Source organism: Narcine bancroftii, chromosome 7, assembly GCF_036971445.1.
Source record: "Narcine bancroftii isolate sNarBan1 chromosome 7, sNarBan1.hap1, whole genome shotgun sequence".
In the NCBI taxonomy this organism is placed as follows: Eukaryota; Metazoa; Chordata; class Chondrichthyes; order Torpediniformes; family Narcinidae; genus Narcine; species Narcine bancroftii.
Window position 1 is genome coordinate 188,547,977 of NC_091475.1, and position 24,392 is coordinate 188,572,368.

At 45.1% G+C, this 24,392-nt stretch overlaps 1 protein-coding gene across 1 annotated transcript in view; it reads left to right on the forward strand.

Annotated features, from left to right (window-relative positions):
* LOC138739518 (copper-transporting ATPase 2-like) overlaps positions 1-23,962 on the forward strand; it is a 146,060-nt gene extending 122,098 nt beyond the window's left edge. Inside the window, exons 21-22 of the mRNA XM_069891756.1 lie at positions 16,732-16,867; positions 23,762-23,962. Coding sequence (XP_069747857.1) covers positions 16,732-16,828 — 97 coding nt within the window. The 3' untranslated portion in view covers positions 16,829-16,867; positions 23,762-23,962. The remainder of the gene's footprint in view (positions 1-16,731; positions 16,868-23,761) is intronic.
* The last annotated feature ends 430 nt before the right edge of the window (positions 23,963-24,392 follow it).

The following is a 24,392-nucleotide window of genomic DNA, read 5'->3' on the forward strand; positions in this document are numbered from 1 at the left end:
TAATGGGGCAATCTATCAAAGCAAGCTAAAAAACCTTTAAAGTGTATGTCATATCACAGAATTTTAAATTCATCTAAATGTTGCTTTTGTATTTCACGAAATAACTAAGGCAAATCAAATGTGCTGGTGTATATCTCACATTGTGCCACAATTGACTAGATGACAGTTGCAGAAGATAGTTACAGAATTGAGCTATCAGTCACTGTCACAAATTATGAATACACAACTCTTAATTTTTCTCAGTGTTTTCATTTTTCCAACTTATGCTATCTTCTTCTCAATGCACCGACATTGGGACGCCATTGATCAGCATCTAAACTGATTGGAAGAATGGTTTTCCAACTTTATTTTACCTTTTTGTATCCATATTTCCTACATCTATTGACTTGCCCTAAGTTCCACCAGTGCCAAAGTATCTTCACAAAACCATTTTCATTTTTAACCCTGGACATCACACGAATGAATAGTATTTGAGAGCATGAATGCTTCCTGACTCCAAGAATGTCCCGGGCTGGATTAGTTGCCATTTCATTCAATGAAATCAGTTCTCATTTAGTTCAAGCTATTCAAATGTATTATCTGAGCACTGAGCTTGACTTATTTCTGGATATGTTTTCTTATACAGGTAATGATTTGTAGAAATTCCACACACTTATTAGATCATTGTGTTAAAAAGCCAACTTCAGTTTAACAGTTGGGAAACTAAACAAAATTTCACCAGTGACATTAATATGAGCATTCTCTTTCAGCTCTGATATTCCACAGTTTAAGCTAGGGGTATCCAAAGTGATTGATATTGACCCTATTTATTTATCTTCTATTTATTTATCTATTAATCTATCTATCTATTTATTTATTGAGTTATCAATTTATTTAATTCATTAATTATGTGCATGTCTGAGGGTCTACAAGAGATCAAGGATTCCATGAAGGAGTTGATGGTCTAAATAATTGGGTATCCCTGCCTATTTATTTTAAACTTTCTATTTTATCAACTTCATAAAACACTACAAATGACATAAGTCCAATTTAATTACACCGTGGGACATGCAATTTTTTATTAAAGGGTTTTGTTTCGTATATATAATAGTGTAGCGTGTTGTGAGCGAGTGCAGAGAAGGACTGAGGCAACAGGCTGAGAGCTCGGTGGTCACAGCTGTTTTTATTTGAATCTCTCACCAAAGCCTTTAAGCCCAACTTGTTCCGCCCCTTAGGTCTCGGTGCTCACATCATGATGATGTGAGCGCGTATGCGCCCTTCTGGTCTGTACCAGAAGAGACAGTCCCACATCACCATCCTTGCCAGAGTTGCCCCACCACCTGTGCGTATCAAGCGGGGCCGGTTTGCCGCTGCAATCATATGCTTCGCCACACAACCCCCAACCCCCCAGAACTGGCATTGATGGTCTTGCGATGTGTTGCTGAGGTGCGCTGTTTCAGCGGCCAACCTCTGCGCACTGGTGGTGGGACCTATACTGGCTGGGACAAGTCCAGATAGGCTGGTTTCAAATGGTCCAGTGTGAATAACTCCTCTTTGATCCTAATATCAAGAGTGAACATGGACGCATTTCTGTGTCCTGCTTGGTTGCTGGCGGGAGGAACTGGCCAGGGACTGCAATGGTCTCGACATATAGCAGTTCAGCAGAGAAGGTGCCAAGGTCATCCTTGGATGCAATGCGTATTCCTAGTAGTACCCAGGGTAGTTTGTCCACCCACTTGGGCTTTTTGATATGTGCCATCAGCACTGACTTGAGGTGGTGATGGAACCTCTCAACTAGGCTGTTTGCTTGTGGGTGGTAGACCATGGTACAATGCAGCTGGGTGCCTAGGAGCCTGGCCGCACCCAGCCTACAGACCCCAGGACCTGCAATGCCGACTAACAAGGCAAGCACGGACCAGAATGTGAAAAGATATGCCAAGGTTGATTGACAAATTCAGGAAGCTCTAAGTTGTTATTGTCAAATCTACAATGATAAAAAGATTTGATTAAAAAGTTTGCGTGTGGGTAAAATTCTGACTTAAGTCCATTTTGAGATACAACTGATCCTTTGGTGCCAATTACGGTCGAAAGTTGGGGAGTAGCTGTATATTAACAAACTAGATGATGTTATAGTTAATATGATTAGTAAATTTGCAGTTGACTCCAAAATTGGGAGTGTAGTGGACAGTAGGGAATGATACCCAAGTTTACATCAGTATCTAGATCAGTGGGAAAGTAGTTCAAGGAGTTGCAAATTAAATTTAACTCTGAAAAGTACCAAGTGCTGCATTTGGATAAATTAAACCAGGGTAGGACTTACACAGTAAATGGCAGGGCGATAGAGGGAATTGCAGAACAAAGAGACTGAGGGATACAGGCGCATAGTTCTCTGAAATTGGTGACTCGGGTGGACAGGAGGTGAAGAAGGCGTATGGTATATTTGCCTTCATTGAAAGCAAAAGTTGGAGCCTTAATATCCAGCTGTACCTAAGAGATCTATGTCTTGTTCCAGTCACCCAACCAGCTGTAAAAAGGATATCAATAAGTTGGAAGGGGTGCAGAAATTCATTAGGATGTTGCTGAGTTATATATAACTATATAACCATATAGCAATTACAGCACAGAAACAGGGCAGTTCGGCCCTTCTTGATCCATGCTGAACACTTCCCTCCTAGTCCCATTGACCCTCACGCAGCGCATAACCTTCCATACCTCTCTCATCCACATACCTATCGAACATTTCCTTAAATATTAAAATGGAGCCCGGGGAGATTGGGTTATAGGGGGAGGTTAGATTGGATGGATCTTTATTTTCTCAAGAGTAGGAGACTGAAGGGTGACTCAGAAGTTTATAAAATCCATGAGCAATGTTTATAAGGAAAATGCTTGCAGTCTTTTTCCAGGTTAGATGATTCTAGAAATAGAAGGCGTAGGTTTAAGGTAATGATGGGAGAGATTTAGGAGGGGAGCAGCCAGGTAGCATTTTCATTTCATTCAGAGTGTGATCCATTCCAATTTACATCCCTGTCCCCTTCCTCCCTCCTCTCCTCTCCTCCACCCCCCCACCCCACCTTTTTATTCAAGCATTTGCCTGTTCTTTCCAGATTCGTTACGAAGGGATCAGCCCCAAAATGTTTATTACCTTTTACTTCTTATAGATGCTGAATGACCCACTGAGTTTCTTCAGAACCTTTGCATTTGACTATTGATTTGTTATTGACACTACATTCAGTTACAATTCCCAATTATCCAAAAGATAGAAATTGATTAAAGTCTGAACATGTTAAATGGTCTCACAGAATAAATACAGGCACTGATCTGTTCCCCACATCAGACAGGCCAGTTTGATTAAATTACTTATCTAGTTCAAGTAGATTCATAGTCACAATGGTTTCTTTTTGATTCCTTTATTTTACTGTTTGAATATCAGCTGGTGACAGTTTGAAGCTATAATGATCTTTTCTAACAGCTCAGGGAGGCTATAATCTTCCAATGTACATGTGTATGTGTGTGGGTGCATCATTCAAAGGCTTTGAAAATCTGTATTCTGCAAAGTACAATCATCAACATGGAAATAGCTTAAAGTACAAGTGTTGGTTGATTAAACAAAGCTAATGGAATAGTGTTTAGATAATAAACAAAAAGGTATCCGACCAACTCATTGTAATTGTTATATTTCCGTAATGCCTCTGCTATCAAAAAGACATCCAAATTCAATGCAGTTCATGAAAAACATACCTGACAATGACTTTACCCAACAACTATATTTCTTTATTAATTACAATTGATTTCAAACAAATTCCAAGACTCACTACTGGGAGTCAAACAATTGCAATGCTACTTGGATATACAGTGCCCTCCATAAAAATGTTTGGGACAAAGACACATTTTTTTCCTTTATTTGCCCCTGTGCTCCACAGTTTTAAATTTGTAAAAATAAAATTCACGTTCCAGATTTTATTCAAGTTTATTTCTATACAGTTTAGTTTGACCATGTAGAAATTACAGTTCTTTTCATACATAGTCCACTCATTTCAGGGCACCATAATGTTTGCGATATTTGGTTTCACAGGTGTGTATGAGTACTCAGATGTATTTAATTGCTTCATTAGTGCAGGTATAAGAGAGCGAGGCTTGCTTCGAAGCTTTTGATTACCTTTTGAGTCTGTAGTTACCATTTTTTTAACAGAGTGTAGAGCTCGTCGAAAGAACCAAAGACTTGTTGATCCAAACCAAGGCTTTTATTAGCAAAAGACCGGAGCTCTTCACAGGTGGCCGACCAGTCCGGAATGATCCGACCTGGCTAGGGACACAACCCTTTAAGGCCCAAACAATAGGTGTGGCTTAGCTCTCAGCCAATCGCTGTAAGCACAGTCTAGATACAGTAACTATATACACTATGTACATTGGTGATAGATCTGCACTATCACATTCACCCCTTCTTGGAGAATTGACCCGGGAAAAAAAAAAACAAAAACGAGGGAGAGAATGAAAAGGAAGGGGTAGGTCAAGGACTGTAGCGGTCAGGGGGTCTGACCATCCGGCGTGACCGCCGTGGTGCCGGGATTGGGGTCGCTGGAGTGGTGTCACCAGCGGGCTCATCGGGTGCGACTGCTCCGTCACTCAATTCCCCAGTCGTTTTGTCGGCAGGGTGGCCCGAGTCATTGGGGTGCTGTTGGTCCTTCTGTTGCGGCACGGGGCCTGGAGCATAAGGAGTTGGGGGGTTTGCTGGGTCTACCGCGTCCTGAGCTAGGTCCCGCACCGAAACAGTGTCCTCCCGCCCGTCTGGGAACTCCACGTATGCGTAATGTGGGTTCGCGTGGAGTAGAGTCACTCGGTCGACCAAGGGGTCGTTCTTTGAGTGCCGGATGTGGCGTCGCAAAAGGACGGGGCCAGGGACGGTGAGCCATGCCGGTACAGTGGTTCCCGATTCGGATTTCCTCGGGAAAAGGAACATCCTTTCGTGGGGGGTGGCATTTGTTGCAGTACATAGGAGGGAGCGGATGGAGTGTAAGGCACTAGTGAGAACCTCCTGCCAGTGAGAGGTGGGGAGACCTTTAAACCGGAGAGCCAGTGTAACCGCTCTCCATATGGTGGCATTCTCCCTCTCGACCTGGCCATTACCGCGTGGGTTATAGCTCGTGGTCCTGCTTGAAGCAATACCACACTCCAGAAGGTACTGTTGCAGCTCTGCACTCATGAATGAGGACCCCCTATCACTGTGGATGGAATTGGGGTACCCGAAGATGGTGAAAATACTGTGAAGGGCCTGTATCACTGAGGTGGCAGTGGTGTCTGGGCAGGCCACAGCGAATGGGAAGCGGGAGTATTCGTCGATGGCCGTAAGGATGTAGGTATTACGGTTGGTCGACGGTAGGGGTCCCTTAAAGTCTACGCTAAGACGCTCGAAGGGGCGGGTGGCTTTGATGACGTGGGAGTTATCCGGACGGAAGAAGTGGGGCTTGCATTCGGCGCACACCGAACAGGCTCGGGTCATGGAGCGGATCTCCTCAACTGTGTAGGGTAAGTTGCGCGCCTTGACAAAGTGAGCAAACCTAGTGACCCCTGGATGACAGAGCGCCTCATGGAGTTTCCGTAGTCTGTCCATCTGTATGCTGGCGCACGTCCCCCTGGAGAGCGCGTCAGGCGGGTCGTTGAGCTTACCAGGCCGGTACAGGATGTCATAGTTAAAGGTGGAGAGTTCGATTCTCCATCTGGCGATTTTGTCGTTTTTTATCTTACCACGCTGGGTGTTGCTGAACATGAAGGAGACCGCGCGTTGATCAGTCAACAGTGTAAAGCGCCTCCCAGCGAGGTAATGTCTCCAACGACGTACCGCTTCAACTATGGCCTGGGCCTCCTTCTCGATCGAGGAGTGTCTACTCTCCGGACCCTGGAGGGTTCTGGAGAAGAAGGCTACAGGCCGACCGGCCTGGTTCAAGGTGGCTGCCAAGGCGAAGTCGGATGCATCGCTCTCGACTTGAAACGGGACAGACTCATCGATCGCGTGCAGCGTCGCAGCAGCGATGTCAGATTTGATTCGATCGAAAGCCGCTGTGGCTTCGGTCGAGAGGGGAAAAGAGGTGGTCTTGATAAGAGGACGTGCCTTGTCGGCGTAGTTTGGAACCCATTGGGCGTAATAAGAGAAAAGGCCCAGGCAGCGTTTGAGAGCTTTCTGGGTATGTGGGGGGGGTAAGTCCATTAAGGGACGCATGCGGTCAGGATCTGGCATGACTATCCCGTTTTCCACCACACAACCTAGAATAGCGAGTCGTGTGGTCCGGAAAACACACTTGTCCAAATTGTAAGTCAGGTTTAGCTGACGGGCAGTTTGAAGAAATTTGTCTAGGTTGGCGTCATGGTCCTGCATGTCGTGGCCACAGATGGTGATATTGTCCAGATACGGGAAGGTAGCGGTTAGCCCGTTCTGGTCCACCATCCTGTCCATTTCCCGCTGGAAGACCGCGACACCATTTGTGACCCCGAATGGTACCCTGAGAAATTGATATAGCCGCCCATTCGCTTCAAAGGCCGTGAATGGTCGGTCCTCGCAGCGGATCGGGAGCTGGTGGTAGGCCGAACGTAGGTCAATAGTGGAGAAAATGCGGTACTGGGCGATCTGGTTCACCACATCCGTGATGCGTGGCAGGGGGTACGCATCCAGGAGTGTGAAGCGGTCAATGGTCTGGCTATAGTCGACCACCATCCGTAGTTTTTCCCCATTCTTGACAACCACCACCTGGGCTCTCCAGGGGCTTGAACTGGGTTCGATGATGCCCTCATCCAGCAATCTACGCACCTCACTCCTAATGAATTGCCTGTTTTCGTAACTATATTGCCGACTTTTGGTGGCCACAGGCTTCCAGCCAGGGGTGAGGTTTGCGAAGAGTGCTGGCGGGGCAATCCGGAGTGTGGAAAGGCCGCAGGATTGGCCCCGGGGCACGGGGGCGGGTTGCTCGGGTGCTTCGGGAGTGGGGCGATGGCAGACCGAGAGGGGGGCGTGGGGTCCCCCAAAGTGTAGGGACACCGTTTGGAACTGACACTGGAAGTCTAATCCCAGCAACACTGGGGCGCACAATTGGGGAAGGACGAATAATTTAAAGTGGGTGACCGTCACGCCCTGTACTTCCAGCGTGGCGATGCAATACCCCTTTATCCCAGTCGAGTGCGACCTCGTCGCTAATGAGATCCTCTGGGTAGTGGGGATAATGTCAAGTCCCCAACGGAGGGCCAGATCTGGCTGGATAAAACTGTCAGTTGACCCAGAGTCAAATAAGCAATTGGTGTAGTGTCCATGCACTTTAATCAGTTCCATTGCTCTGGTGAGGGGATGAGAGCATTGCTGGTTTAATGTTATTGAAGCAGTTGACAGGCGAGTTTTGCGCGATGACGTCACGCAACGGGATGACGTCACACAACGGGATGACGTCACGCAACGGGATGACGTAGTCAACGCTCGAGGAGAAGGTTGGAGAACCTCCCGGAAGTGCTGTTGTGGCAGGTGAATGGTAAGTAGTGGGGTTTGTAGTTGCTCGTGATCGGTGGTCGGGCCCTGGCGGTCGTCAGCGATGGACGCTAGGGTGAGCACCTGGTTGGCCGCGGGGGTGGCTGCGGCGGCGGTAGCGTCGGCCCCGGGGGTGTCTGTGGCGGCAGCAGCAGCGGCGGTAGCGTCGGCCCCGGGGGTGTCCGTGGCGGCGGCAGCAGCGGCTGTAGCGTCGGCCCCGGAGGTGTCCGTGGCGGCGGCAGCAGCGGCGGTAGCGTCGGCCCCGGGGGTGTCTGTGGCGGCGGCGGCAGCAGCGGCGATAGCGTCGGCCCCGGGGGTGGCTGTGGCGGCGGCAGCAGCGGCGGTAGCGTCGGCCCCGGGGGTGTCCGTGGCGGCGGCAGCAGCGGCGGTAGTGTCAAGTGTTCCGCACGGGGGCGAGAGGCAGGCCATCACCATGGTTGCGACGGTGGGTTGCCCCTTCCGGGTTCGGCGTCTCCGTGACGTCAGGCGTTGCCGTGCAGGGGAGCCCTCGCTCTCATTGGACGAGAGCTCTGGGGAAGAAGAGTTTGAATGGGATAGTGGCGGTTGAGCTTCACACGAGGCACTGTGTTTGCTGGCGGCCATTTTAGACCTACAGACTGCAGCAAAGTGGCCCTTTTTAAGGCACTTCTGGCACCTGGCTTTTCTTGCTGGGCACTGGGACCTGCTGTGCTTGTCCCTCCCGCAGAAATAACATTTCGGGTTCGCACGGGGCAGGGTAGCAGCAGCCGACAGGCCGTCAGGGGTAGGGTACAAGGGCACTTTACTCACATCAGAACGAAGGGTCCAGTCCCTAGAGAGCTCGGTGGACTTTAAGGCTGCATCCTCCATTGTGATTGCAATCCGGGCCACGTCCTCTAGTTTTTCTACCCCTTGTTCGAGCAAACGCAGCCTCACTTCGTTTGATCGGAGCCCGGCCACATAGGCATCCCGGACGAGGTCGCTAGTGATCTCGGCAGCAGTTTTGTCCACACAGTTACAGTCCTTGCCCAATGCCTTTAATACTTGTAAATATGCTCTGCTGGACTCGCCGGGCTGTTGTTTCCTCGACGCAAGCATGAGCCGGGCATGAACTCTGTTCACCGGTTGATCATACAGTTCCTTCAGTACCTTTATGGCTGCGGTGTAAGTGGTCTCATCCTGGATGTTCTCGTAGACTCTCAAGGACACCATAGACAGCAATGCTGTTAGACGCAGGTTATCCTCCTCTACCTGAATGAATCTCAGGAAGTTTTCAAAGTTCAGCAGCCAGAACTTAAAGGCTTTGAAGGCTGTAGCTGACTGTGGGTCGATATCAAGTTTTTCTGGCCGAGTTAAACGCTCCATCCCTTTCAAAAAAAATTCTTTTTGCTAATAAAATTGTAGAGCTCGTCGAAAGAACCAAACACTTGTTGATCCAAACCAAGGCTTTTATTAGCAAAAGACCGGAGCTCTTCACAGGTGGCCGACCAGTCCGGAATGATCCGACCTGGCTAGGGACACAACCCTTTAAGGCCCAAACAATAGGTGTGGCTTAGCTCTCAGCCAATCGCTGTAAGCACAGTCTAGATACAGTAACTATATACACTATGTACATTGGTGATAGATCTGTACTATCACACAGAGGGACCAGAGTTGGGCCAAAGAAGCCATTATGAGGCTGAAAAACAAGAATAAAACAGTAATAGACAAACCATACACCTTAGGATTATCAAAATCAACTGTCCGGAAAAACATTAAGAAGAAATAGCAAACTGGAGACCTCAGCAAAGGTTCTGATATTCCAAGGAAGACCTCCACTATTGATGACAGAAGAATTCTCAACATAATGAAGAAAAATTCCCAAATACATATCCGACAGATGAAGAACAATCTTCAGGAGGCAGGTGTGGATATGTCAATAACTACTCTCCATGGAAGACTTCATGAACTGAAATACAGAGGCTACACTGCAAAATGCAAACCATGGCAAAGGTGGTATGCATTGGCAGTTCCTTTACACTTCCACATTTTGCTCTTGCCATCACTCTGATACAGGTTAACCTTGGTCTCATCTGTCCACAAGACTTTCTTCCAGAATTATCCGGGTTCTTTTAAATACTTCTTGGCAAACTGTAATCTGGTCATCCTTTCTGTGGCTAACTAGTGGTTTGCATCTTGCAGTGCATCCTTTGATTTTCTTTTCTTGAAGTTTTCCTTCTGCGGATTGTAGTCAATTATGTTTTTTAGATAGAATTAGTATGATGTTACCGGTCTGAAGAATGTCTGATGCCTCGGCATTGGTTGTTCACACATGAATGACAAAAACTCAAAATCTCTGTTTCCTTACATGAATTTAGATAGCATACCAGAAGTGCAGTGATTAAAGAGGCAGGACTTGCAATCTGTATCATCGATACATGCCATTCATTAGCCCAATGTTCATGGAATGCCTGCAGTTAACTAGGAATTCTGGGAAATTTACTAGGGGTCTAGGACACACATGTCAAACTCAGCCCCGCGGGCCAAATTTGGCCCGTGATATAATTATATTTGGCCCGCAAGATCATATCAAATATGTATTAGAGCTGGCCTACTGGTCGCCGCGCCAGTATAGCACATGCACAGCTAATACTACAAATCCCAGAATGCTTTGCAAATGCATTGGCGCCGGCCAGTCAGCCCGCTAATCGCCCCCACCTCCTCCCTTTACTTTCTTTAGCATCTGCGACCTTTCGCCTAACTCACGTAATAAACCCCTGACGAAAAATGGCCAAACGAAAGACAGAAAACAGGACCTTTCAAGACAGGTGGGAGGAAAACTCTGACCCCAGAGTTTGATGAACTTGCATCTAAGAAGAGATGCCAAGTATCTGGTTTAGACCCAGGTGCATCAGAGTAAATCACAGTGTCGCAAGCTAAGCTTGGATTAATATTTTATTTGGTTAACTTTGGACTGTTCATAGTTGAAAGATTGGATTTTCATTGAAGCAAGTTGTTATTTTTTTGACTTGTTGGCTTGTGAAAAAAAATACATTTAAAAGGAGCTTAAAGGCTATAGAGAAATATTATTTATTGAATATTTCATTTCTCATTTGTTAATGCTTCTTCTGGAAAGAGTTTAACCAAAACTATTATTAAACATTTATTTTAATAAGAAAAAGTTTAACGTTACATATGTTGAAAGAAGAGAAAACAAGCAGATGTTGTTGAAAATTTTCAATAAATATTTAGTTTGGCCCACGACTTAGTCCAAGTTTTTAATTTTGGCCCTCTGTGAATTTGAATTTGACACCCCTGGTCTAGGAGGTAAAATATCAGAGCAAGAATGGCACCCTCATTCCTGTTCCGACCTTTTTACACAGCATGCATTCCAGGTGAATGTCAATAATTTCCTGGAATACAGAGGCTGTGTAAAAAACATAATTGACATATTCACACCTGCCTCCTGAAGAGTGTTTCTGATCTGTCAGACATACATTTAGAAATTTCCCTTCATCATGACAAGTCCTTCTGTTATCAGCAGTGGAGGTCTTCCTTTGAATAACTATTTGATGAAAAAAATTTAAACTGATTAAGACAGAAGCTAGCAACAGACTTAAATGTGAATCGCTCTGCGATGGTGCTTCACCCACTTACCAGGCACATCCCACCAGCTTAGTGAACACGATACCAGCTCAGTCAACCCACATATAATACTGGCATGTTTAGGGGCCATCTTGTACCACCAGTATGAGCTAAAACCATGAAATTCAGACTGAAATTGGGGTCTCAACTTATCTGAAGGTCTGATATATATGGTCATTACTGACATTTAATATTGAAATAATCTTCAAATATTTTTGTGAAACGGATTACCTTAACGTACAGTTTTTTGTTTAAAAAAAATACATTTGTTATAATTACCATTTCATGGAGATGTTTTAAGAAAATGTAGTTTAGTTTATAGTCCCATGTACCAGTTGAAATGAAAAATTATTAGACGGCATCTGTGGAGAATATGTTACAGTTAATGCTATTATTAATGGGTGATGTTGTGGTTCATCTATTATAGATGATAACTCACAGTGACAGAGACCCTTATTCAACCCTGACCTTGGGTTCTGTCTGTAGGTCTTTTCAAACTGCAGCAGCCTCGGGTGAGATAACTGGTAGCCTGTACCTACCGCTCCTTTCTAACAGCAGCCTAATTGATAACCAGGCGATTTAAGGGGGGGATCCCAACCCTGTGATGATGTTGTGAGTGCGCGTTACACACTCAAAGGCAGCCCCACAGGGTTCCCTGTGTTCTTTCCGTTCCTTTTCTTTTAAAGTTCTTTTCCTGTTCAAAGTTCTCCTAAATGCCCCCTGCTTCCAGTTGTCAGTCGATTCCACCCCCCCCCCCACCAAACTCCCCCATCTAACTCCTGATTGCAGCAGGGGTGCAGTGGTGCTGAGCAGTGTTGCCTGATGGCCAAATAATTTAAACCCCAATGAGGCACAAAAACCACTACAAAATCAGCCCAAAAATAATTGGGGGGGGGTGCTGCCCTGAAAGGGGGGGTACTGCTGCGAATGGAGGGGTGATGTGCTGCTGCCGTGATCAGGGGGTATGTTGCTGTGACACGCCGCTCAGTTCACAGCGATGGTTCAATGGGGGAGCAATGGTCATCTTCATTACCCATATACCCTAATGCCACTGGAACTGCTCTGGCACTGGCAGAGCAGTTCCAGCAGCATGGGGGATTATGGATAAGAAAGATAGCCATTGAGCCGGCCATGGATTCCTCTGACACACGCACGCAAGCACTGACGTCACCTGATTAACTGGGTGAGCCATTTGCCCTTTCAAATCAGCAGATGAGGACACCCTGGTAAGGTTTACTGGGTTTCCTGACCATCTCCGAGGTAGGCCTGGGACCCAGGTGGATTTTGACCATGCTTGCCCAGTTCAGACCTTTTAAACAGCCAGATCCCAGGACTTTTAACCAAGTAGATTGCCTGATTAACCCCATTTTATGGGGAAATTTGAAAGGGCCTTGTGTGGAGTTTGCACATTCTCTCTGTGACTGCATGTGTTTCCATAGAGTACTTGGTGGCTTCCTTTTACAAGCCATAGAGGCTGGTAGGTTGATTGGCCACTTAAAATTTCCCCAGTATGTAAGTGAGTGGTAGAATCAGTTGGAAGGTAGTACATCATCTCTCAGTGTTATACTTGAAAAAAGAGATTTCTTAAAATGGGATCCGGGTTAGGCTGCTGTATGTTGTACCGTTAGTACAAGAGGATGCTTGCACCAACTGAACCTCATGATCATGAATTTCTGATTATCATCACATTTTGGGCTGTGGACTTTTATTTAAGTCAGTAATTTAGAATTTAACAATACTTACCTCCTGTGTCGTTAGAAATATTGCATAATGCAAAATTTACTCCGAAGCTAAAGAGTAGATTTCTAATTTTTTCATGGATTCAAAGAGTTGGAAACAATTGTAACCAGAGAATGAAAATTTATCCCTTGTGACAGAGATTATAACAAATTTTTCTATACTCTTTGAAACTATTTCATCTGTTACCTTTGGAATATTTGCAGTTGATGCCAAGCATGGTTTAAATTATTATCCTCCATTTGCTGGTTTCCTGTTAATAATTCATCACCTTCCAGGGGAGCCACACTTCCCTTAGCTACCCTCTTTCTTTGTTCATAGAAGATTTTGCTGTTTGTTTTTCTTCTTCGTTTTCTTTCAAAATTAATGTTCTCCCTTCGTTTTTTTTTTCAGTCTCTCGCTGCAGGGCACTCAAAAATATCTGTAGCTGTTTATGCAATACCAATTTATTGTATTCTATTTTATCAATAAAAAAGTCTGAGCAACATTTGGAGAACTGTTGTGCCAACACTGAATTGAGCTTTAATTGAAAATCTTGGATGACTGCAAAAATTTTTTAAAAAACTATGAGGCCAGGCAATATGTAGCAAGTGTTGGATCTGGTGATGATGTTGTCCAGGTTTTGCAGAAGAGTCAGGCACAAATCTTATAGTTCCAGCCATTTATTAGCTGTTCATCATAGTACAGGTCAGACAGGGTCACCCTGTATCAGCCAAGTCACTTGGCAAATAATTAACAAAGGAACCTGACCACTGTAGCATGAATAAACGCTCTCACAATGGGAGGGAGAACAAGTGCTTTTATTAGCTTATAACTAAGGGTAGGGTCTTGAAGTAGTCTTCGGAATACAAGGGTTATATATGAGCAGATGGGGGCTGTTGGGGACTATCAGTTGCCCTAATAATTACAATGACTGAGGGGAACGATAGACTTTATTGCACAGAAGACTTGAGCTGGCCCGGATCCAAACTAGGGAAGTGCAGGGAAGGGAGAGATGGCCTGGGTCCCAGGGGAGGAGTCCAGGTCAGAGTGTCATCAGGGGGCGGGCCAGCCCGAGCCAATTAGCATACACAAACCATACCATTACATTTTTGCTTTTTTATTATGAAAAAGTTATCTTTCTTGCTTTTTCTGCAAAGTCTTTTAGGATTTTGTCTAAGTTTAAACTCCTGCTAATTTCAGATTCAATGGACATACTTCCCTTCATTAACTTCTTCGGACTGGCTTCCTTCAGTGTTATCATCTTCACTGTGTTGAGGCTCCGCTTGCTCTTCTGCATTTTCTGAGATAGGTTTGCTGAAATACTTATCCAATGCACCTTTCTCCTTTTCTGTTTTGACCTTCTTTGCCCCGACTATTGCTTAAATCCACTTAAATATTTTCTTCCAAAGTCTTTTACTCAATATTTACAGGAATCACAGAATCCTAAAATAAAACAACAAAATATTAAAGGTATGTGTGTAGCTTGTTCACGGAGGGGAATCACAGCTAAAAATGGCGTTGCAATGTTTCTTGACATTAATTAAGCGTCATTAGTGGACACACTCAGAACTTGAGCATCAGTGCACTACATCTAAATTTCTTTTTTTTTTTGAAAACTTTATTTATTTAAAGATCGTTTACAGAAATAGTATATAATCCAGTGTAAGTAATTTTAAATAATTATATATAAAAAAGAAAAAATAAACACATAAGCACACAAAAAAAACAAAAAAAAAGAAGAAAAAAAAACCCAATACCCTCCCACCCTCCCACCGCTGGTCTCTTAAGGAGAGCTAAAAAAGTTTTAAAAATATATAATACATCAAAGTACATCTAAATGCATATATTCCAAATACAGTAGCTACTTATTAACGAAAAAAGAATAATTATCATGCAGGTGGTATATAATTTTTTCCATAAAAATACAAGCTTACAAGCTTTCAATTCATTATGCCATCGCGTCATATCCTTCCATGTACTAGCTACACATTTTTGAGCTACAGATAATACTAAACATACAAATGCAATTTGAAACTTACCCAACCCTAATCCCTTAAAAGGAACCATGTAACCCATTAAAAAAATAGATGGGTCTAAAGGTAACTTAATACTATATAATTTTTCCAAAATTAACCTAATTTCTTCCCAAAATGGTTGTACATGAACACAAGACCAAACAGCATGTAAAAAAGTACCAGTACATACACCACATCTAAAATAAGAATCCGAATTACTAAAACCATATTTTTTCAATTTCTCTGGAGTTAAATATAACTGATGCACTAAATCTAAATTTCGACTGAGTTTTAAAAAGTTAATTATCTCGGGTGATCCAGTATTTTGGAGGTCGTTATTTTGGACTTCTAATGTACAGTTAAAAAAAATTCAAATATAAACAGTATAAACAAATATTACTGACTTTTTAAGAATTCAGAAGGAAATTAAAATGGTTGCTGTTCTCAAAACCCCCAATTTGGTGTTAGGTGCATGTTGCAATATGTCGTTGTTGACAAGACGAGTGTAGATGTTACCCTAGTGCGGGGCCCAATTGAGAGCAATTGGTCCAATTGGCTTAAAGCCAGCCCTGGGTTTGTTTACAGAGCCTGCTAATCCCCAACTTCTTAAAAGGAGTAGCCCATGATTTTATGTGTGAGGCAAGGGATTATTTTACCAAGTATGAAGATCTGATGCTTCAAATCAAATAGGTGGAACTACTGATTTGGATTCCAGGGAAACAAAATTACCGCCAAGCTCTGCTGGAAACATTGCTGGAGAGGGGCTGCAGTGGTGCAGCAAGAGAGATTTGGGAAGACTATAATGCAGGATCAAATAGACAGCAAAGTAATAGCAAATATAAATGATAAAATGGTGGCTAAAACAAAGTGGAAAAAGCACTGCATAGCAAAATCACCAACATTATGAAAGGAAAAACCCAACACCCAACCCCAACCAACCAATTTTCCCCTGCAACCGCTGCAACCGTGTCTGCCTGTCCCGCATCGGACTTGTCAGCCACAAACGAGCCTGCAGCTGACGTGGACATTACCCCTCCATAAATCTTCATCCGCGAAGCCAAGCCAAAAGAAAAGAATGAAAAGAATGGCAGCACAGTTAGTACACAATGCACCGCTCCAGCAACATGGGTCCGGACCTGTCTGTAAGGGGTTTGTATGTTGTCCCAGTGACCTGCGTGGGTTTCCTTTGAGTGCTCTGATTTTCTCCCACATTCTAAAGACATACAGGGGTTGTAGGTTATTTGATCACATGGGTGTATTAGGGCAGCGCGGGCTCGTGGGCCAGAAGGGTCTGTTAACGTGCTGAATCTCTAAATCAAAAAAGGTCTTGACTTGTTTGAATTGAAATTGCTTGTAAAGATGTTCAATATAATTAGTACGGCAAAATAATGGCTTATAAGCAGAACAAACATTCACGATTATTGCTATTTAGTGATAATATTACACACACACACAAACACATATATAGAGGATTAAGGAATGGGAGTAGGTTATTAGGACTGGGCAGACTAGAAGGGCCAAATGGCTTGCTTTCTGCATTCTATGGTCCATCTGAAATGTATCTAAAATCTCTGTTGCTCCAAATCAGGGCCTTTCTTTGCCCTTGAACTGAAACATAGCCATGATAACAACCACCCTCAGCCAACGCCCAACAGCTTAGTCATTGCGATTTTTGGGGGGTCAACTTATACATCTGATATATGATAAAACCATTAAAATGAGGCTGAAAATTGGGACCCAAATGATCTGCTGGTTGACTTATACACTGAAATAAACAAGATATAGGCTACATAAACATACCCACATGTAATAGTCGAATTCTTTGTGCTATAGAATTAAGTACATAGATGTGTTTAAGAAATAAACATACCTTTTTATTGTTCCGCTAAATTGGCAATCATTTATCGACAGATACCATCTGCTTTACAAAAATAAGTCTAAAGATATCAAGTCTATAATTAGATACGCACTGGAAAAGTCAGATTATCATGATCACGTTCTTAACTGAGTGGGGAGCAATGCCGACGACCGCTGATAACGTAAGCAAGTGAGTATATTCTTTGTTTATAAGCTATGGGGGATCAGAACTGTTACAAGTGGTGACACCATGAGTCCACAGTACCTTCTAATTTAAAATGGGTAGTGATGAGGATAAACCCCTTACTGGAGCAGTCAGGGAAGTCGTTTTCTGGTGGCCTGCACCAGTCCTCCGCTCCCCTGGAGTCTGCTACCCCTCATGGCGGCTGCCAATCATAGGCATAGTCATCTTGGGTGTAGACCTAACGTCACAGGATTTTAAATGAAACTACCGTCTGCTCCTTTAATAGGCCATTCAAAGCCTGTGTGGAGCTGACAGCAGTTGACTGGGCGGTTAGATCCCGTTCCTTGCTCCCCACAGGTCCGTACCAGCTGCAGCGCTGCCGTTACAGTGGCTCCAGGAGCGCCACCATGTTGATGTCACAAAGACAGCAGTGTAACGGGTGTGTGGATAATATTTGAGGTTAACATGCTGACAACACAATGATACTGAGAGAACAATAATAAGAGCAGTTTCAATGGGCCAAATGGCTACTTCTGTTCCTTTCTCTTGTCTTATGAAGGTGTTAGTTTGGAAATGCTGAGTATAGCAGACAAGCCAATAATGGAATTATAATGGTCCACCATGGATGTCAGGACAATGTGTACTTTAAGGGAAACAGTATTGGATACATTCAGCCATTGTAGCAGTGCAGGAAACCCCAGATCCATTTGAGCACACAGAGCTCAATAACACCTGTTCTTTGTTGAAAGGCAGGGTGGATAAAGCCTGTCCCTTTTGAAAAGGCAGGATAAAAAAGCAGTGACGTTTGAACAAACCTGACTTTCGTGAAGGGCAGGGCAGGGTGAAAGCAGCAATCTCTGAGAAGGCAGGACTGCTGTTCTATCATCAAGAAAATCTGTTGTATAACCCTAAAAAGCTAGAGGAAAATGTGCGAATACACCAGCGAGAAGAATTCTCTCTAAAGCCGACTCATCGAAAAACGTGTGAGTTTGTAAGAAAAAGCTGATGCTCCATACTTGCTGTATAAAAACTTCTTGAACGTAATTTAAAGAAAAGATTCTGGCATTTGGCATTTTGAGAAGCAAGCCATTGTAATGGTCTGGACTTTGAAACCACACACACTCATTTTACACTTGCACTTAGTGTGGATTAATTAAGTTTAGAGTATCAAGAGATGTCATGTGAGGAATAGTTGAATTAAAAGACTATCTTCTTTTCAATTCAAGTCTGGTGACTTTCCCATTGCTGTTCCTGGTTTCATATCAGAAATCTGTTTGCTTCTACACCTAAAGCTTGTTTCTTGCTGGACTTGCTCACAAGCTTTCTTATAAATTGTCCAGCATTTTCTTCACTGGCCAAGGTTTATCCAATTCTCCAAAATCCTCATTGATCTGAACATTTTTTGAAATGTTGGATAAATGAGGATATCCAAATCAGAAATCTTCATTTATCCAAAATTTTTTTTGCAGCCAAACTGACCTCACAGATTGAAAAAATATTCACTTGACATGAAATTAGAGTGACAATGGTCCTCGTTTCAGGTAACCTCTCTTTTCATTTCTTCTTTACTTTCCCCTTGGCATGTGTACTGCTGTTAAGGCAGATCATGGTAGTTTACGGCTGAGCTTGCCAGGTGAGTTTGTGAATCCAAGTCCAAGAATAATGCTCTATGATCTGACTAGTTGATCATCTTTGAGAAAACACGAGATTACTCCAACCTACTCCTACATGACAAGCATCCAGTGCAATATATGTGCTGAATGATTTACAACAATGTACTCGTGTTCCTTCAGCATCATGCTGTTCGCAAACCATTTCAGCCCATTTACAATGGTCATTTTCAGGTCTTTTAATGCCACCCAAAGATTTTTTGCAATCAACAGAAATGGAAAAGCTGACCCAGTTTCCATCGACAGGTTGAAGCCACCATATATTCAATGGTCCATGTTCTGTGGTGGAGCCAGTCAGAGGACTAGTTGCATCCTTGCCAGTTGTCTGTGTATCACCTGTCTTGTGCTATTGTATGAGGTTGGGGTGATCTGTCAGCCCTCTGGACCATTACATAACAGGACAGTTCCAATCAGTCACCTCCTTGCATGGCTCGGTGGCTGAGGAGGGGGTCCATCATGGTTGCATACTTTATCGGGAGCGGTGCCAGCCGCCGCCGATGATGTAAGTGAAGCAACACACGGAAGTAATAGTGCACATGTGCAGGTGTGTTAAGCGTCAGTATACAGGTGATGGACCTCAGACGTAGGAGGAGAGTGAGAGCATCAGGATTACCCATGTGGCAGTGAGCCAATGAGGTCAGAGGAGTTTAGCTTGGAGGTGATGGGTGGGGGAGGGGGTTGAAGAATGGAATTTGGTGTCTGGTGAATAATAAAGTCGACTTCATGGTGTGCAAGAAATGAGTGAATGTATTCTTTGTTTGTAAGCTGTGGTACATCAGTGCTATTAAAGATATTATGTATCTTGGTGTACTGCAGTCAGAAATTGTGTAACTTGATAGAGTGAAACACAAAATTATGCAGGCACTGTAATTGTTGGAAAAATGCAGAAATGCTGGAGGAACTCAGCAGGTCTTGCAGCATCCATAGGAGGTGAAGAGATATTACCAATGTTTCGGACCTGAGCCCTTCCTCAAGGTATGAGTAAAAAGCAGGCAGGGACCCATATTAAAAGGCTGGTGAAAAGTGGAGGGGAAAGGAGGACAGACCAACAGACAAAAGGTGTAAATTTGGTGTGATGAGGTCAGGAGAGGTGAGAATTGATGTGGGGGGGGGGGTGGTTGTATTTAGTTCTGTGAAAGGAGACAGAAGGAAAAGGAGAGAGAGAGAGAGAGTGAGGAAAGGAGGGGAAGAGGAAAGATGAGGGTAGGATGGAGTTTACAGAATCTGGAGAAGTCAATGTTAATGCCATTAGTTGGAAGGTCCCCAGACAGAATATGAGGTGTTGCTCCTCCAATTTGCAGGTGGTCTCAGTATACCTTGATGAAGGGCTCAAGCCCAAATGTTGGTCATATATCTTTAAGGCCCTTTTATAGAGAAATAAAGGTGACTGTAGACAGAGATTCTCCTTCTTTACATTGCTACATTTACCTCCATAAAAGGTGTGAAGGTGGATGAACTGCTAGAATACGCTTCAGCTTCCATGTGCCTAGGGTAGAGTGTAGTCGCTCCATCTCCTCCATACAATTAATGCTGCTAAAAATGGCTGCAAAGGGTGGGGGGGGGGGGGTTGATGATGTTGCGATGACACCGTCAGACCGTGACCCAGAAACACAAAATTTAAAAAAACTCATTTGGTTAATAGAGGCTATTACTCTGCGCAGGAGATCTGCCCGTGTCCTAGGAGGGCTTGCATAGTTCTCCACTAGTGTCCTTACCTGCCCTTCAGTCACCATTGTTGAGGAAAGGCCGCTTTTCCTTCTCGGAGTGTAAGTTTGAGGTCACAGTGGCGGACAGCACTACTGCACTGCTCGCCCCACCTACCTCAGCTCTGGAAGCCGGCACCCGACTCAGCAGTACCTAAAGGGACTGCGGGATCTGCCTTATAGGTCGTCAGCATAAAAGGTAAAATTGCCTTTTTATTACTTGAGATGTCTATAATTTGGGGTTTCACCATAAAAAGGCCCTTTTATCGTTGTTATATAAAGTACACTGTTTAAATTGCTGAGTTTCTCCAGCATTGTGTTTCTACTTCCACCACAGTGTCTTGCAGACTTTCATGTTTTACTTGGGGAAGGGAGTGTGTATCTTGATCACTCAGAATGGTTCCAAAATTGTCACATTAAAAGTAATATCCATTAACAGTAGGTGACAGATTAAAAGATAGAGCAACAAATCAAAATTTTAAATTTTACACATCAAAGCAGGCAAAATCTTAAAATCAATATTCATGAGCCCCAAGGATGTACTGTTTGTTTATTAAGCTGATGATTAACAATAAGAGGTACAAGGACTGCCTAAAGAAATCTCTTGGTGCCTGCCACATTGACCACCGCCAGTGGGCTGATATCGCCTCAAACCGTACATCTTGGCGCCTCACAGTTCGACGGGCAGCAACCTCCTTTGAAGAAGACCGCAGAGCCCACCTCACTGACAAAAGGCAAAGGAGGAAAAACCCAACACCCAACCCCAACTAACCAATTTTCCCCTGCAACCGCTGCAACCGTGTCTGCCTGTCCCGCATCGGACTTGTCAGCCACAAACGAGCCTGCAGCTGACGTGGACATTACCCCCCCATAAATCTTCGTCCGCGAAACCAAGCCAAAGAAAGAACAATAAGAATAGTCAACATCACAGAAATGTTAATGAGAGCAGATAATGGACTGGACCTTCAATATTTAGAGCTCTGCAGCAAAGGCCTTTCAAACCTTTTCTATTGAATCTGTCAGCTGTCATCCAGCTGCTCTACAATCCTTCTTACACCCTGATCCAACAGAATATTTACAGAAGGCTGTATTCTTGTTTACTAACAAGAGTCAAGGCATTCCCAGTAGGCATCTGAGCAGCTCCATAGGGTACACAGAAGGTATGGGCTTTGATGGTTTATTGTGACTCCCACCTGAAGAGCATATTTGCCATTGTATTTGCTTAGCAAAAACTCAACTGAATCATTGAATATATTGAAAGAGAGGATAGGATAGATCCTTGGACCATCAGGGAGTCTAGAATTATGGGTAACAGGCAAGAAAGTGGAGCTGTGGCCAAGAACAGTTCCACTGTAATCCTATAGCTATTTTTTATGTTACAGCTCTGTAGCTGTGGCAGAAAACACAGCACTGTCATTTGCCCCTGAACTATGTTTTGCAAAAATAAAATGTGCCCTCCTCGAAATGACTGGAAGAAGATTTACGCTCCTCATGGATCAGCGCTCTGTCGCATTCATGTTCAGCAAAGCCAAGAGGGGCAAAATCAAGAATGACAAAATTGCTAGGTGGAGGATCAAATTCTCCACCTATAGTTTTGACATCACCTACTGGCCAGGGGCGATTAACGACCCTCCAGATGCCTTTTCCAGGGGATGCTGTGCCTCCGCACACACCGGTCAACTGCTGACCATACACAATGAGCTCTGCCATCCAGGGGTCACACACATAGCTCATTTAGTCAAGTCCCGCAATTTGCTCTATTCAGTAGAAGATGCCAGGGGAATGACCAGGTCATGCCAAGTCTGAGTGCAAGCCACACTTTTTTCGCCTTGCCAAAGCGCACCTGATTAAATCATCAAGGCCCTTTGAACGGCTCAGCGTTGATTTTAAGGGACTTCTCCCTCCACGAACAGGAACATCTACTTTCTCTCAGTCATTGATGAGTAGTCCCGTTTCCCATTCACCATCCCGTGCCCAGACACATCTGCCTCATCTGTTATGAAGGACCTAGACTCTATTTTCACCCTGTTCTGGTGTCCCAGTGCTCAGCCTTCATGAGCGACGAGCTGCATCAGTACCTGCTAGTGAGGGGAATCACATCCAGCAGGTCTACCAGTTACAGGTACACAATCCTTTATCCAGACATCTAAAATCCAGACATCTAAAATCCCGCCCGGCAAGTGGGGACTGGCGGTCGGGGGAGACTGCCGGGCGGTTGGGGGAGGCGCCCAGAGGAGACTGCTGGGTGGCTGAGGGACCGGTGGCTGAGGGACCAGCGGTTGGGGGAGACATCCAAGTGGCTGAGGGACTGACGGTCGGGGGAGACGTCCGGGCGGCCGAGGGACCGTGGTCGGGAGAGGCACCTGGACGGCCAATGGAACGACAGTTGGGAGAGGCGGCTGAGGGACCAGCACTCAGGGTAGGTGGCTGAGGGACCGGTGGTCGGGGAAGGCGGCCGGAGGAGACTGCTGGGTGGCCGAGGGACCAGCGGTCAGGGGAGACGGCTGGGCAGCTGAGGGATTGGCAGTCGGGGGACTGGCAGGCGGCTGAGGGACCATGGTCAGGGGAGGCAGCCGAGGGACCGGCGGTTGGGGGAGGCGGCCGAGGGACCGGCAGTTGGGGGAGGCGGTCGGGGGAGACTGCCGGGCGGTCGAGGGACCAGTGATCAGGGATGATGTCTAGGTGACTGAGGGACCGCGGTTGGGGGGTGTGGCCAGCAGGGTGACTGGAAGGGGATGGGGGTGGATACGGCAGCACAATTCGGGTGGGCTTTCCGAAATCTGGAAAAATCCAAAATTTGGAACACACTGTCCCCCCAAGGGTTCCAGATAAGGGATTGTGTACCTGTACAACCCCCCGGAGAAATGGGCAGGTTGAAAAAGAGAACACCACGATCTCGAAGGTTGTCAAACTTGCCCTGAAGCAAAAAGGTCTTCCAGACTCGCGCTGGCAGGATGTCCTCCCCAATGCGCTCCACTCAATTTGGTCGCTACTCTGCACTGCGAACAATGCTACTCTCCTCATGAGTTCGTGTTTACATTCGACAGATTGTTGGCATCAGGGACTATGCTCTCAGCCTGGCTCTCTAGTCCTGGTTGGTCCTTCTCAAGAAGCACGTGAGGAGTAGCAAAACTGACCCCCATGGAAAGGGTGAAATTCCTCCATGCCAACCCCATGTACGCCTACATGGGGTACCTGGATGGCAGGGAGGACACTGTCTCCATCAGGGACCTGGCACCCGACGAAACAGATCCATTACCTCATGAGCTACCGAGCTCTTTTCCCCACCCCTGCCCTGGGCCTCAGGGGACCCGGTTCAGGAGGAGAGTGAACCCCCCTTGATCGTCAAGCCCCAGCCCACTACCCTTCCATCACAGGTGGACCAGGAGACTCAAGGAGCCCAAGGCCCCCCGGTGCTGAGGTGCTCTACCAGGATCTTCAGACCCCCAGAATCGGTAAATAGTATTGTAAATATTTCTCTTGTGTGTCTATTACTGGCTTCTGATCCTTGTTCTCTTCATCCACAGACCCTTAATTCTGAAGGAAGGGGTGAATGTAGTGAACTGGGATTCACAAGAGGTGTGCTGTACGAACAACTGGTCCTGGCTCCCGGCTCCTCCCTCAGGAGCTCTTATATAACCCTGGTATCCTGCATAAACCCAGAACCCCTCTGAAGCCTGTTCATGAACCCTACCTGTGTTATAAGCTAATAAAAGCATCAGTTCTCCCTCCAGTCGAGTGTGAGCTTTTATTTATGCTACATACACATTCTACAAATTCTCTCTTGAGATCCAGTCCTATCCTGGTTTTTCCAATGTTAAAATCCCCCATGACAATTATAACACTGCCCTTTTCTATTTGCTGTTGTAATTTGTTGTCCACATCACTGCTAATGTTTGGATGTCTGCATATAACTGCCAACAGTGTCTTTTTATCCTTTCCACTTCTTAACTCAACCCACGATTCTATATCTTCTGCTCTTATGTCACCTCTTTCTAATAATTTAATGTTATTTCTTACCAACAGAGTCTTGCCACCCCCTTTGCTTACGTGCCTATCCTTTCAATACTCTGTATATCCTTGGACATTCATCTCCCAATGACATCCATCCTTGTTGGCTACAACATAGCTAAAGGATGACTCCGAATTTGTAGTCGT